Raw genomic sequence first — 17,366 nt, 5'->3', positions numbered from 1 at the left:
ATAAGTGTGATCATAATAAATACCATGAAGTAGTACTTTGAAGATGAAGATAATATATTTACATAGAAACTGATACAAATTTTAATGAGAAACAGGAAAGGAATTAAAAGCAAGAACTGAAAATGATCCTGAGAAATTCACAGACTAAGGTATTTTTCTCTCAGTGTTTTATGAGTTGTAGCCTTGTTGAGATGTTGGTCTTCTCAAGTTGAAGATACATTCATGACTTGTTAAATGTTTGCTGTGTGGTCTCTGAAGAAAAAAACAAAACAAAAACCATCTGCTATCTTTTAAGTTCACTAAATCTGTGCTTCCTATAGAATTTGGCAATGTGTAATTGTTTTATGAGCCCTGAGCTATTTGGTGGCTTGAATATATAGACTAAAGGGACAGTCTAGTCAAAATTAAACTTTCATTATTCAGATAGGACTTATAATTTTAATCAACTTTCCAATTTACTTTCATCATCAAATTTGCTTTTTTCTCTTGGTATTTTTTATTCTTAGTTGAAACTAAACCTAGGTAGGCTCATATGCTAATTTCTAAGCCTTTGAGGGCTGCCTCTTATCACAGGCTTTTTAAATTCCTTTTCAGCACAAAGTGACAGAAAGTACACGTGGGCCATATAGATAACACTGTGTTCAGGTACAGGGAGTTATTTAAGCTTTAGCACAATACAATGCTAAATGCAAGACAATAGATAATAAATAGTCACAGTCATGTGATCAGGGGGCTGGAAGAAGGTTCCTAGATACAAGGTAATCACAGAGGTAAAAAGTATATTAATATAACTGAGATAAGGGGGCAGTCTGCAGAGGTTTAGATACAGGGTAATCACAGAGGTTAAAAGTATATTAATATAACTGTGTTGGTTGTGCAAAACTGGGGAATGGGTAATAAAGGGATTATCTATCTTTTAAAAAAATAACAATTCTATTGTAGACTGTCCCTTTATGAGAGAAGGGACAGTAAACACATATATGCATTGTGTTTAAAAGATTGCAATATATAACTGTTACTGCTCATCTGCTAGCGATAAAATCTAAAATTAAAGTACATTTTATTACCATGTTGAGGGCAATCTTACCAGATTTGCTGGCTTACCATTAAAGAAGGCCATATTTAGTTTAGTTAGTAGTTTGGCAGTAGGGCAAGTCAGGTGCAATCCTGCCCACCCTGTAGACTCTAATGTAGTTAATGCTCCAGCAGTGAATAAATAAAAAGTTGTCAACTAATCTGTATCAATATTTCCCTAAAATTCTATTTAAGATGTTGGAGAAAGACATTTAAAAATAAAAAGTAATGTCCTTTCTACGGATGAAGTAAAGTTACCCAGACTAACGGCAGGATTAGGATTACTTGACACCCACCTTATTGTTTGTGATTAGCTGTCCAAAGATATGCAACATAATAAGGGTTGAATTACGAGCAACAAAAAAGGGGTTTATCACGTTTTTTTGTGTGCGTCAAGTTTTCCGCTCATATTACAAGTTTAAAGTAAACGCGATTCTTTGAGAGCAATTGAAGTTAACGCTCGTCAGGATAGCACATCATCAGAGCACGTTAACTGTTTCGTGAAACAAAAAAGTGTCACAAAACACATCAAAAATACATTACAAAGTACAGTTACACTTTTAATAACACCATCTAATAAAAATTATTTTACAAAATTGCACAAAAATTTTATAAGGGCTCAAAGATAGGAGGTCTCAGGTGAAAAAAGGCAGGCAATGGGTTTTAACATTGAGATATATATATATATATATATATATATATATATATATATATGTCTGTATCTATATGTGTACATATGTATTTATGTATTTACATACATATATACACATATAAACACATAAATACATATGTACACATATACATATACATGATTGCATTGGAGTCCTTTGTAGTTAGTAGATGAAAATATGTAAAATCATATTTTTTCTATATTCATATTTAATAAAGTGTTATACTGTGTATTTACTGTAAATATTTCACATTCCAATGTTCTGCACATAGCAGAAAATGTTCTATGTACAGTATTGTTAAATATATATTCCTATATATCTGTATATATCTATACCTATATATAATCATGTTCTATATATCTGTATATATATATACCTTTATATAATCATGTACTCTCTCTCTCTCTCTCTATATATATATATATATATATATATATATATATATATATATATATATATATATATATATATATATATATATATATATATATATATATATATATATATATCTAAGCACAAGCAGGGAACCAGCACACTTTTCTCATTCAGCTGCCGGGGTGCGCTTCCAAACACTCAAATATCACCAAATCAAAGAAGGCACTCTCCGTTTATCAAGCGGCTTGATAAACGCAGAGTGCCTTCTTTGATTTGGTGATATATATATATATATATATATATATATATATATATATATATATATATATATACAGGGAGTGCAGAATTATTAGGCAAGTTGTATTTTTGAGGATTAATTTTATTATTGAACAACAACCATGTTCTCAATGAACCCAAAAAATTAATTAATATCAAAGCTGAATAGTTTTGGAAGTAGTTTTTAGTTTGTTTTTAGTCATAGCTATTTTAGGGGGATATCTGTGTGTGCAGGTGACTATTACTGTGCATAATTATTAGGCAACATAACAAAAAACAAATATATACCCATTTAAATTATTTATTTTTACCAGTGAAACCAATATAATATCTCAACATTCACAAATATACATTTCTGACATTCAAAAACAAAACAAAAACAAATCAGTGACCAATATAGCCACCTTTCTTTGCAAGGACACTCAAAAGCCTGCCATCCATGGATTCTGTCAGTGTTTTGATCTGTTCACCATCAACATTGCGTGCAGCAGCAACCACAGCCTCCCAGACACTGTTCAGAGAGGTGTACTGTTTTCCCTCCTTGTAAATCTCACATTTGATGATGGACCACAGGTTCTCAATGGGGTTCAGATCAGGTGAACAAGGAGGCCATGTCATTAGATTTTCATCTTTTATACCCTTTCTTGCCAGCCACGCTGTGGAGTACTTGGACGCGTGTGACGGAGCATTGTCCTGCATGAAAATCATGTTTTTCTTGAAGGATGCAGACTTCTTCCTGTACCACTGCTTGAAGAAGGTGTCTTCCAGAAACTGGCAGTAGGACTGGGAGTTGAGCTTGACTCCATCCTCAACCCGAAAAGGCCCCACAAGCTCATCTTTGATGATACTAGCCCAAACCAGTACTCCACCTCCACCTTGCTGGCGTCTGAGTCGGACTGGAGCTCTCTGCCCTTTACCAATCCAGCCACGGGCCCATCCATCTGGCCCATCAAGACTCACTCTCATTTCATCAGTCCATAAAACCTTAGAAAAATCAGTCTTGAGATATTTCTTGGCCCAGTCTTGACGTTTCAGCTTGTGTGTCTTGTTCAGTGGTGGTCGTCTTTCAGCCTTTCTTACCTTGGCCATGTCTCTGAGTATTGCACACCTTGTGCTTTTGGGCACTCCAGTGATGTTGCAGCTCTGAAATATGGCCAAACTGGTGGCAAGTGGCATCTTGGCAGCTGCACGCTTGACTTTTCTCAGTTCATGGGCAGTTATTTTGCGCCTTGGTTTTTCCACACGCTTCTTGCGACCCTGTTGACTATTTTGAATGAAACGCTTGATTGTTCGATGATCACGCTTCAGAAGCTTTGCAATTTTAAGAGTGCTGCATCCCTCTGCAAGATATCTCACTATTTTTTACTTTTCTGAGCCTGTCAAGTCCTTCTTTTGACCCATTTTGCCAAAGGAAAGGAAGTAATAATTATGCACACCTGATATAGGGTGTTGATGTCATTAGACCACACCCCTTCTCATTACAGAGATGCACATAACCTAATATGCTTAATTGGTAGTAGGCTTTCAAGCCTATACAGCTTGGAGTAAGACAACATGCATAAAGAGGATCATGTGGTCAAAATACTCATTTGCCTAATAATTCTGCACTCCCTGTATATATATATAGAGATAGATAGATAGATAGATAGGATAGATATTGTACCAAAATACCATCATATATATGTAGAAATATGTATTTATGAATAAATAGAACATATTCTTCTATGTGAAGAACATTAGGATATGAAATATTCATATTTTCATGTCTGGTTAGAGCACTTGAGAATATGTGATCATGTTTGAGTGCGACTTGGGTGTTTTTTACATTTTTTTTTGCTTCATCGATTTCTATGGGGAAATAGGTTATCGCGCGCTACATTATAAGTTCAGCTTTTTACACTAGTCGGGTTAGTGCACAAGCAAGAATGGTTTACTTTCAACTTGTAATACGAGCGCTACAGGTTTTAGCAAGTCAGTTTTCACTAATTGGTTTGGCTGGCCTCTATGGCTTCTGTAGCAATCAGACACCTAGATTACGAGTTTTGCGTTGCTGCTTTTAATGCTGAAAAAATGGCAATTTCAGCGTAATGGCCAGGAACCCATATTACGAGTCGTGTCGGTATAGCTATACCGCAAGTATTTTAGTCTGTAACGCAACAGAAATCCTGCACTCAAAAAAATTACGTTTTTGCTTGGGATTTCCATAGTGCCGGTATTACAGGTTGTGCGGTAAGGCTAAAATGCTTGTGTTACAAACTATACCGACACGATCAATACCACCATCTGAGAGCAATAGCTATGGATTTTGTGTAACAAAAATGTTTCACAAAACTTATAACTAAAGTGTTACAAAGTACACTAACACTCATAAACTAACTATTAACCTCCAAACCACCACGCTCCCGCATTGCAAACACTATATTAATCCTATTAACCCCTAATCTGCCGTCTACCCATATCGCGAGTATTAAATAAACCTATTAACCCCTAATCTGCTGCCCACCCACATCACCAACACTAGTTAAATATATTAACCCCTAAACCCCCACTCCCCGACATCGCCACCACTATAATAAAGTTATTAACCCCTATTCTGCCGCTCCCCGAGATTGCCGCCAGTATACAAAGTTATTAACCCCTAAACCTCCGGCCTCCCACATCTCCACCACTAAATACATCTATTAACCCATAAACCGCTGGCCCCCCACATCGCAAAACACAAAATAAAACTATTAACCCCTAAACCTAACACCCCCACTAACTTTAAATTAAAATTACAATATAACTATTTAAATAAATAAAAAATTACCTGTGAAATAAAAATAAACCTAACATTAAACTATAATTTAACCTAACATAACTAATCTAATAAAATAAAAAATACTACCAATTAAAATATCTAAATTACAAATTTAAAAAACCTAACACTACGAAATAAACTACCATTGCCCTAAAGAAATCAGCTCTTTTACCTGTAAAAAAAATAGAAAGTCCCCCCAAAGTTAAAACCCACCACCCAACCAACCCCCCAAAATAAAAAACCTAACTCTAAAAAAACCTAAGATACCCATTGCACCTAAAGGGGCATTTGTATGGGCATTGCCCTTGAAAGGGCATTTAGCTCTTTTTTAAAGCCCAGGCTGCCAAGGTTAAACCTCCACCCCCTACTACCTAGCCCCCTGCGATTTCTCACCGGATTTAGACTTTTCAGAGCATTCAGTATCTCCCAGACATCTGGTTTTATTTACTCTATTATACCGATCGGCTGCGCCTCCCTGAATACCCGCTGACCTTTACCCCAGGCTGCTGTAGCGGCTCTTTACGCCATAGCTCCGCTCTTTTGGGAACTTGGGGTTTCGGACCCCCCTACAACTCCTCCTTCCCATGGCTTTCCTGGTGTACGTTTGATCACTTTTTGGACTGTGGCATCTGGGGACCGAAAGCTTTCCAACGACACCCTGGAAGTGCCGCCGCTCTCCCGGGATCACCCAGGAATAACCTCCTCCATATCACTGGGACTTAGACTATAACTACTATGGGGGGCGCCAGCCTGTCTGAAGGGGCGGGAATTGCGTGAGATCTGGGGGTCTGATAAGGCCTTATCAAGATGAGTTGGTGTATAAAAGTAGTGTGTTTTCACAACAAAGTTCTTTGTTTCACCCTAATACTGGTTCTGTCTGGTTATTTGGGTGGGCTCCACTATCATCACTTTGCTCCGCTACATAGCGGCATGTTCCAGGTATAGGAAGGACCCTTCTGGCGGAGCTACCCAGTCGGGGTAGCTAGTGTCTGTCACAGTCATCATTTGAATGATTAAAACCACCTTAATTTTACTAATAAAGTAAACTGTGTTTTTTCTATTTTTGATAATTGGACTGGATGAACTTTAAAAAGGATTGCAGCTCTAAGCACATAAAAATGAAAAAAATAGCCAAAAAAGAAAACAAAAGGTTAATGTTTTATAATTTTATAAATTATTACACCAGAGTCAATGTGCATTTTAGCCCAGTACCTATTTGATTGTATATTTTTTTTAATACATTTTAAGAACCCTAAAATAATAAGGTGCCTAATAGGCATACATTGAGCAGTAAACTAAAATAAAATAGCTATAGGGCCAGATTACAAGTGGAGCACTATTGTTAGCGCTAGGAGTGTAAATACGATCTCGAGATTGCGGTGTTCTTTGCACCAAAATCCATATTACAAGTAGCGCTCTTTTTAAATTATGATCCCCATATTTTCTATGGAATGCGTTAAGAGGCAAAGTCCGCTCATATTACAAGTTGAAAGTAAATGTGATTGCTTAAACGCAATTGCATTTACTGCTCAAATGACTAGACCTGAAAGGTTGCATATAGTGTTTGGCCGGAGGAAAAAAATTATCTATCTAAAAAAAACTACTCTAAAAATTGCCCTAAAAATGGTATTTGGCTCGGCATTGCCCTTAAGAGGTTTGTAGACCTTTTTTTTCAGAAAAAGAGCTGACACTTTAGGACAATGCATAACAAAAGGCCCTTTTAAGGGCTATTTCTGTAGTTTAGTGTTAGTAAAGGTTTTTTATTTTGGGGAGTTTTTTTAAGTGGGGTTTTAGAAAAGGCATAACTTTTTTTTATTTTTGAAAATTTGTTGTTTTTTGCAAAAGTAGTTTTTTATTTTTTGTAATGTTATTTTTTTCATTTAATGTTAGGGTTTTGTTTGTTTTTTAAGTTCTTGATATTTTAATGGCGCTAGAAGTAAGCTGTTTGCGTGCGTCTGGTTAGCGTGCGAGCTATAGCTTTTTACTTTCTACTTGTAATACGTACGCAAACAGCAAACAGTTAGCGTACGAGTGGGAGCGCTAAATAGCGCTCCACTTGTAACCTGGCCCATAGTGTTTTTTGACTAATTTGTATGAACCTTTACAAATCAGAATTGTTCACTCTCTATAATTTATTTGCTAAATCAAATCATTATGTTATCAGGTCACTCGTGGTAGTCTAGAAACTTCAGTATATTTCTCTTTAAAATTTGTTTATTGATATATGTAGCCTGAGAATGGTCTAAATTATGAGTGGAGCAGTAGTTTGCGCTCCGCTTACACGTTCACTCTGCTAGACTTTGTCTTTTTTGCATGCGTCAAGTAGTGCACGTATTACAAGTTGAAACCCGACGTGCACAAAAAGCTGAAGTTAAAAAAATCGCAACCACGTTAATGTATTCCCCCTAGACGTCAATGGAGTGTGAAAAGTGGAGAAAAAAAACGAAATCCCAACAAAAAGCACAAACCTGATCGTGTTTAACCAACTTTTACTAGATATGGTTTTATTAATGGAAGTGTATTGCAAGAATGCTCCTATTTAAAATTAAATATGCACCCATGACCATTTTAATGTTTACTTTTCTCTCCATTTAAGCTAAGCCATATTTATATTTGTATTAACATGAAACAAGAAGTAACTATTTTATGCATCGAAATTTAGTGCTACATTTTTATCCCACCCAGTAAGCACAATGCAAAAAAACAAAGAAGAATCCTCTTAAAATGTGTTAATTAAAATAATAGCTATGCAGGCAATGCATGCTGTGAAAATCTGGTGGCTATGTAAATTTGCTCACATGAAATAAATAAATACATATTAAACTGCAGTCAAGCAGAAGTGCACTCATTAATGTTTGAACAGAATGATCGATAATAGAATAGGGAGTTGCCTTATCTACTATGGACCTAATAAATTATTAATCAGTTAAATTTACTAAAGGTATAAAAAGGCCTTTGTTTTCATTTTCACATTCCTCATTTTTTTTTTAAAAAAGGTCAATCATTCTCAAATACTTAGATAGTAGGCAATGTTTACATGCTTCGTTAAGCTAAGTAGAATAGGGTACTTTGTTTGACCATTTTTTTTAAACACCACTGCAAATGAAACAGAAATTTATTCTTGTCAATCCACCAAACTGGTTGGTGTAATTTACCCAATAGAAGTCATGTAGTTTATTTTTCCCACTTTGTATATATTTGCATTTTCATTAAGGTAAACATGTAGCAAACATTTAAATAGAGCTTCCATACAAAACTTTTATTTTTAATTTTAAAATATATTTAAAAAAATATTGTCTTTATCTAGAAAGAATATAAGAAATGAACCGGCAAAAGTGAATTTAAAAAGAGCTAATGATCTATTTTAATAGTTAGGAGTTTTTAAAACTGGAATGGTTCACTTGTTATTTTTGATTGATTTATTTATGTATTTATTTATTATTATTATTATTTATTTATAAAGCGCCAACAGATTCTGCAGAGGTGTCCATGGGTACAAAGATAAAAGTACAACAGTGATACAATACAATACAATATTAGACACCGGACACAATTAAACAAACAAATACAGGGGGAATTGAGGGCCCTGTTCCCGTGGGAACTTACAATCTAGCTATGTATGTATTTATTTTGTAGCAAAACAAAAAAATACACTTGTTTATTATCTGAAATGTAATGTTTTGTTTAGCTCAATATATAACCCTATATAATACATAAAAACAAAACATGATTGCTACATACCTTCAAAAACAAATACAAGTATTTACCTCAATATAAGCTGTTTACAACATGATTGTATTCATTTAAAAATGGCCGGCTAATGGAAATATGGAATTTTACTCTTTGTATCCATGAAAGAGTTCCCTTTGAAAGCTATAAATTATCATTTTTAAAACAGCTCATGTGTTCAACAATCAACTCTAATGAAGCAACTGAATCCTCTGATACTGCGTTGTTTAGGGATTTTAATTCTTGTACCCCAAGAGAAATGTCTGAGGACAACCATAGCTATGCTATTGTATGTTTATGTCTTTTATTCAGCCTTAGGCTATTTGTGATAAATAACAGCCCACTTACAGAAAGGGAACATTTTTATTCTGTATAATAAGAGGGTCAAAGGGTAAATGGGAGTCATAATACAAAACACAATGGATAAATTAGTATAAAAAAAGAACACAGATTCATCCATGAATCTTAGAAAGCTATTTTCATATGTAATTAAAAATAAGTATTATCACTGATTAATGTTAAACTGCAACTCATTATTTTTGGCAATTTGTTGCAAGGTGTCTACATCTTACAACAGAAATGTCTACCATGTTTATAAATGTACTTTTCTACTTCACTGTTTTAAGTTGTTAATTTGCATCATTATGAACAACCAAAATACCTTGGTTACTTTGCAACAAGCAGCCCAGATGTTATCGGAGGATTGCTCATAGTGGTCTGGCTGAGGTTCCCATATTTGAATTGACTGCTCCGCCTGGTCTATAACTGTCCCAAACTGGTCGACCAAAGCCGCACGCACACTTGCTGTTCCCACATCTATCCCGATGTAGTAACTGACTTCTTCCTTTTTTTCTCTCTGCATCTTACTGCACCTAAAAAAAGAACAAATTAAAAAGAGCTATTAGAAAAGTAATTGTCACAGATACCAGGCGGTATCTCAATAAATGACCTCAATGTAGTGAGGTAACAATAGCACATAAAAACAACACATCAGGATAAAAGGCAAAGTGGAGAAGAACCTTCCCTGGCATTAAAGGTGTCAACTACGGACATCTACGGTCTGGTCTGCAGGTTGAAGTTCAGTAACTAAGTGAACAAGCCTGATGCGTTTCGAAGGTGTAAGTATATCTACCTTCTTCATCAGAGGCTGCAATTACCGAACTCGTGCTAACACCGCATTTAAAAAGAGCTGAACGGAACGCCAACACGCCCACTTTGTTACTAAGCGCAACCGGATTGGAGGAGACTGGAAGCGTTACATCACAGACGTAACCAGTGACAGAAAAGCCGGTGCATGAATACAGAGGGGCAAATATATTATATCTCCGGCTCGATACTACAATATATAGGAGCGAGAATATAAAAGAGTATAAATAATGAACTAAAAAACTATTAAAGCAGGACTAACTACCCAAAATGTATCCATGCATTTTAAGCATTTTCATAATAAAGACCCACAGGGACTAAAGGGTACTATTTTGGAAGTAGTTAAACAAAGTAAGAGGGGGGGGGGGCAGTAGAACTTTAGATCTACACAAAAGAGAAACATTTTGGATTTACAAAATGGGTACCTTAGTACCCCTGGGTCTCAATAAGGATAAAGATCTAGCCGCCTTTTTACTCTAATACTATAGGTCTTCTGTATAGTTTATTTTATTGTGAGATAATTTAGCCTAGTGACTGCTTTGTATCCACTCTGCATCTGAATCTTGGGTTTTAGTGTTTTTTAGGAATATTTTAAATGTATTGTTATTTTTAAACAAAAAATTGTATGACCCATTCTCCATGCAACCACTAATTTTTTAATTTTTGTTAGCCTCTTTTAAGGCTTAATTGGCAATATTTTGGAAATGTTCATTAGTCCACTTTACTGACTGTATGATAGGTATCCTATAATAAGTGTCTGTATTACGTCTGGTCTGGAAAGGTTGAAGTTCGTACCTGAATTTCCCCGCCCTTTTTTTTTTTCTTTATTATTGATATAAGAGTTAATTGCTTTGGTTATAGTAGCTATTTTTTATATATACAAATACAGGGAGCGCAGAATTATTAGGCAAATGAGTATTTTGACCACATCATCCTCTTTATGCATGTTGTCTTACTCCAAGCTGTATAGGCTCGAAAGCCTACTACCAATTAAGCATATTAGGTGATGTGCATCTCTGTAATGAGAAGGGGTGTGGTCTAATGACATCAACACCCTATATCAGGTGTGCATAATTATTAGGCAACTTCCTTTCCTTTGGCAAAATGGGTCAAAAGAAGGACTTGACAGGCTCAGAAAAGTCAAAAATAGTGAGATATCTTGCAGAGGGATGCAGCACTCTTAAAATTGCAAAGATTCTGAAGCATGATCATCGAACAATCAAGCGTTTCATTCAAAATAGTCAACAGGGTCGCAAGAAGCGTGTGGAAAAACCAAGGCGCAAAATAACTGCCCATGAACTGAGAAAAGTCAAGCGTGCAGCTGCCAAGATGCCACTTGCCACCAGTTTGGCCATATTTCAGAGCTGCAACATCACTGGAGTGCCCAAAAGCACAAGGTGTGCAATACTCAGAGACATGGCCAAGGTAAGAAAGGCTGAAAGACGACCACCACTGAACAAGACACACAAGCTGAAACGTCAAGACTGGGCCAAGAAATATCTCAAGACTGATTTTTCTAAGGTTTTATGGACTGATGAAATGAGAGTGAGTCTTGATGGGCCAGATGGATGGGCCCGTGGCTGGATTGGTAAAGGGCAGAGAGCTCCAGTCCGACTCAGACGCCAGCAAGGTGGAGGTGGAGTACTGGTTTGGGCTGGTATCATCAAAGATGAGCTTGTGGGGCCTTTTCGGGTTGAGGATGGAGTCAAGCTCAACTCCCAGTCCTACTGCCAGTTTCTGGAAGACACCTTCTTCAAGCAGTGGTACAGGAAGAAGTCTGCATCCTTCAAGAAAAACATGATTTTCATGCAGGACAATGCTCCATCACACGCGTCCAAGTACTCCACAGCGTGGCTGGCAAGAAAGGGTATAAAAGAAGAAAATCTAATGACATGGCCTCCTTGTTCACCTGATCTGAACCCCATTGAGAACCTGTGGTCCATCATCAAATGTGAGATTTACAAGGAGGGAAAACAGTACACCGCTCTGAACAGTGTCTGGGAGGCTGTGGTTGCTGCTGCACGCAATGTTGATGGTGAACAGATCAAAACACTGACAGAAACCATGGATGGCAGGCTTTTGAGTGTCCTTGCAAAGAAAGGTGGCTATATTGGTCACTGATTTGTTTTTGTTTTGTTTTTGAATGTCAGAAATGTATATTTGTGAATGTTAAGATGTTATATTGGTTTCACTGGTAAAAATAAATAATTGAAATGGGTATATATTTGTTTTTTGTTAAGTTGCCTAATAATTATGCACAGTAATAGTCACCTGCACACACAGATATCCCCCTAAAATAGCTATAACTAAAAACAAACTAAAAACTACTTCCAAAACTATTCAGCTTTGATATTAATGAGTTTTTTGGGTTCATTGAGAACATGGTTGTTGCTCAATAATAAAATGAATCCTCAAAAATACAACTTGCCTAATAATTCTGCACTCCCTGTATATATATTTTATAATAACATCTACCTATACAATATATTTTTAGATGTTTTATATTGTTTTATTGTGATATATATTACATTCTTTTAATCCATTCCAACCATTTTATCAATGTACCCATATTGATTAGTATCTAATTTTGGACAAATATTATCTCTCATTTTTAGTTAATTATTCATACTCTTTTATATTCTTGCTCCTATATATTGTAGTATCAAGCCGGAGATAGAATATATTTGCTCCTCTGTATGCGCGCACCGGCTTTTCTGTCACTTGTTACGTCTGTGATGTGACGCATTCAGTCTCCTCCAATCCAGTTGCGCTTAGTAACAAAGTGGGCGTGTCGGCGTTCCATTCGGCTCTTTTTAAATGCGGTGTTAGCACGAGTGCGGTAATTGCAGAAGATAGCTATACTTACACCTTTGAAACGCGTCAGGCTTGTTCACTAAGTCAGTTACCAAACTTCAACCCGCAGACCAGACCGTAGATGTCCGTAGTTGACACACCAGGGAAGGTTCTTCTCCACTTTGTCTTTTATCCTGATGTGTTGTTTTTATTATTATTATTATTATTATTATTATTATCATCGGTTATTTGTAGAGCGACAACAAATTCTGCAGTGCTATAAACATAGGGGGAACACAAGGAAACATTTATAGGGATCAGACGGGTAGAGGGCCCTGCCAAGAGTCACACTGTTGTAGTCAGCTCTAGAGAAGGTGATCTACAAACAGCATGGGTTCAGGGGATAGCAATGGAGGAGAGGAAATGGTATAATGAAATGTTAGTGTAGGTTGTATGCATCCCTGAACAGTACAGTCTTTAGGGAGCGCTTGAAGTTTTCAAAATTAGGGAAGAGTCTTGTGGAGCGAGACAGAGAGCTCCACAAGATGGGAGCCAGTCTGGAGAAGTCCTGTAAGCGCGAGTGTGAGGGGGTAACAAGAAAGGAGGAGAGTAGGAGGTCATGGGCAGAGCGAAGGGGACGGGAGGGAGAGTATCTGGAGACAAGGTCTGAGATATAAGAAGGAGCAGTGCAGTTGAGGGCTTTGTATGTCAGAGTGAAAATTTTGTGTTTAATCCTGGAGGCAAGAGGAAGCCAGTGAAGAGCGACGTGTAAGGAAGATGAGTCTGGCAGAGGCATTCATTATGGATTGAAAAGGAGCTAGGTGGCAGCTGGGGAGACCAGAGAGGACAGAGCTGCAGTAATCGAAGGGGAAAAAGGATGATAGAGTGGATTCAAATCTTAGTTGTGTCTTGTGTAAGGAAATGTCTAATTTTAGAGATGTTATTAAGGTGGAAGTGACAGGATTTAGCCAAGGACTGAATGCGAGGATTGAAAGAAAGATCTGAGTCAAGTGTGACCCCAAGACATTGTGCATGCTGGGTAGGGGTAATGATGGAGTTGTCGACAGTTATAGAGGGATTGGGGGTGGATATTTTGGAAGATGGAGGGAAAATAAGGAGCTCAGTTTTGGAGAGATTTAGCTTGAGGTAGTAGAGGACATCCAGGAAGAAATGTGAGAAAGACAGTTAGTGACATGGGTTAGCAAGGAAGCAGATAGGTCTAGTGTTAGTGTGATTCAGTGATTTGGGTGTTGTCCGCATACAAATGATATTGGAACCCGTGGGACTTTATTAGGGAACCTAATGATGAAGTGTAGATTGAGAAGAGAAGGGGACAGAGGATAGAGCCTTGCGGTACCACAACAGAAAGTGGTGACGGGGCAGAGGAGGCCCAGAGAAGGCTACACTAAAGGTATGGTTTGACAGGTAGGAAGAGAACCACGAGAGGGCTGTGTCCCAAGTCCCGAAGGATTGGAGGGTTTGGAGCAAAAGAGGGTGGTCAACAGTATCAAAAGCTGTGGACAGATCACGGAGGATAAGCAGAGAGAAGTGACCTTTTGATTTTGCTGTAAGTAGGTTGTTGGTAACGATTGCTGTCTCTGTGGAGTAATGGGGACGAAATCCAGATTAAAAAATGGGTACTTTTGAGTGCGCCTTAACAAATATGTTAAATCTATAAATTCAGATTTTTAATAATAATTTTTTATATATATTCGTTATATCTAAAAAAAAAATTTTATATTTTCTAACTTATACTTAAACATTCCTCAGTTATATATACGTACATATATGCCCTTTTCTAAAAAGTTTTTCTGTTCACAATATTGGAAAATTTGTATCTCACACATTAGATTAAAAATAAAATCTATTTTTCTCGTATAAAAACGTTATACCTCAAAAAATGTTTACAGATTAACACACAGTCTTAAAAAATTGTTATTACAACTTGCTCACAATTAAAAACCTTTACATATAGGAGAACTTTGTGTATAAAGTACTTCACATTTCAGATATACAACTCTGATAATTATATTGCCTTAACAGCTGTTCCACTAGGTGGTTTAACTCTGTTCTATGTATTTAAGCAGAAAATGTTATTGGTAAAAAAGAGACCCTTTTGGCTTTTAAATAGTGAGTAATCGTTGGTGGCCACAAATTCATTCGTTCAAATTTCTCAGAAAGTATGCAAATTACCGGTAGTTGCTGAAGTTGAAAGACAGTACCATCCTCTTTGTATTCCCACTCCGTGTGATATACGGACCTTTTTATCCTCCACCGGATCGTCTACCTCATAGGAGCGGTGTGTTAGCGTTACGCTTGCACAACGCACACTTAGGTTTCTTGACTTCCTGGGGGGGTGTCCTGGTTACCGGAGCTTCTTGTTACAGGTGCTGGGTGATCCGTCTCAATTAACTCACTGTAATCCTTTGCTACACGTTTCAGCTGATCTCTACAGACTTTCTCAAGCTTACTGATTAATGGGCAGCTGGATGGTCTCTTTTATACCCTTTTACCAGCTATTTAATCAATTTGTTAAGGGTCTTTATTTTGCTTCATCTTGTAACTCTATTTATTTTACATATTTTATTTATTTGGCATATTTTAAAATGACATATTTTAAAACATATTAACCATTTTGATCAACGTAATTTATCATTCTCCATATACATCTTCTTATATATTCAGTTATCATTAATTCATTCTTCCTATTAACTTCAAATGTACTCTGATATTAGCGTGAATCAGAATGAAAAAATCTGTCCTTATATCAAATTACATTGTATGTATTTATTCTTTCTATCTGTCATCTATTACAAACAATATAGAATATTATATCATTAAAGGTGTATTACCAATTTCAGGTGGAAAATATAAAAAAGGGTGAAATGTTAAAAAATGACATAATTAAATCCATTATGTATATGTATTTCAGGTTAATGAATTGCGCAAATTTTACTATTAGTGTTTAACCTAAGCTTCTAAATAGTGTGCATACATTCATATGCTCATTTTAGGATTTAATTATGTCATTTTCTTGCAAGATTTTTCATGTATATAAGAAATAATATATACAATATTAATTCTACTCTAGCCTAAAAATGGGGATAAACTAAAATCTATATTTAAAGGGACAGTCAACACCCAAAATACACTTACTTTATTGTATTAGTTTCCACTCGATTAGTCTATACATCGTTATTCACAGTAGTCCACACGTAATAGCTACTTTTATTGTAAAAGTTTAGTGCCGTTTTGAAAAAAAACATGGATCCCAAACTCCTCCTACATCTATGTCACTTTGATCCTGATTTTCCCCGCAAATGCCTGAGTGTCGGCCACGACGATGACTCCTTGTTCACAGTCAATTGCGCATGCGCAGTTTGTTCAAATCGTCGCTCTGTCTTTTTATGCACAGAACTATGGAAAGGTTCCGATTGTATAACACAAAGCGAAGAGAATGTGCATGCGTTAAGCTAAAAGCTCGGCCTCCTGATGTCATCAACTTTGCCAGGCACGAGAGCATTAAAAAAAAAAAAGCAAAAGAAGCTGTGGGGAAGAAGACGATGAGAGGAGGAGTTTGGGATCCATGTTTTTTCAAAACGGCACTAAACTTTTACAAAAAAGTAACTATTCTGTGTGGACTACTCCTGTGAATAACGATGTATAGACTAATCGGGTGGCAACTATTACAATAAAGTAAGTGTATTTTGGGTGTTGACTGTCACTTTAAACCATTTGGTTGTACGGTTTACAGTTTGTATATCCATTTTTAATTCTAATTTCTGTAATTCCCTTTCTGTATTCCCACCCCTCCAGTTTGAATTAAATTTTGCTATCACAGTATAGTTAAAAAAAAAAATTAGATTGCAATTATTGCAATTTAAAAAATGCTGTCGGACTGGTAAATCCTTATTCCTGTCTTCAGTTGCTTTTTCTATTGACAGAATATGCTCCCTTACTCTCTCCCTAACGGGTCTGGTGGACTCTCCTACATACTGCTTCCCACATAAGCATGTTATTAAGTATACTATGTTCCTATCAGTGCATCTAATAACATCTTTTATAATATATTCTTTACCAGTGTTATTGGATCTAAATGTAGTCTTCTTTTCCGAATGTCTGCACGCTTTACATGCCAGACAAGGGAAAAATCCCTTTATTTCCTTTCCGAAAAGATCTTTGTGTAAATTTTTTCTTCTTTTTAATTCAGTCGGTGCCAATTTATTCCTTAAATTATTTGCTTTTTTGTAAATTATCGTATACGCGGCCTTTCTCCTATGATTCTCCTATGATTCCTATTAATTTCTCATCCCTCTGTAGCAAGCTCCAATGTTTATTTAATATTTTCCTCATTATTTCATGATTACTGTTATATTGAGTTATAAATGGTACTAATGTCCCTTCCTCTCTTTTATCCATCTGTTGATTTTGTTCCTTATGTATGATTTCATGTCTATTCTTTATTTTCACATTTTGTCTAATTTCTTCTATATCTGTTTCTC

At 36.3% G+C, this 17,366-nt stretch overlaps 1 protein-coding gene across 1 annotated transcript in view; it reads right to left on the bottom strand.

Moving 5' to 3' along the window:
- The window catches only part of FGGY (FGGY carbohydrate kinase domain containing), a 665,661-nt gene that overhangs the window by 583,085 nt on the left and 65,210 nt on the right, over window positions 1-17,366 (bottom strand). The window contains exon 2 of the mRNA XM_053693628.1: window positions 9,587-9,797. Within this exon, the coding sequence (XP_053549603.1) occupies window positions 9,587-9,787 (201 nt within the window). The 5' untranslated portion in view covers window positions 9,788-9,797. The remainder of the gene's footprint in view (window positions 1-9,586; window positions 9,798-17,366) is intronic.

The sequence above is a fragment of the Bombina bombina genome, chromosome 10 (genome assembly GCF_027579735.1).
Source record: "Bombina bombina isolate aBomBom1 chromosome 10, aBomBom1.pri, whole genome shotgun sequence".
Taxonomy (NCBI): Eukaryota; Metazoa; Chordata; class Amphibia; order Anura; family Bombinatoridae; genus Bombina; species Bombina bombina.
Note: the sequence above shows the minus strand (reverse complement) of the source record. Positions and strands in the feature narration are given on the sequence as shown.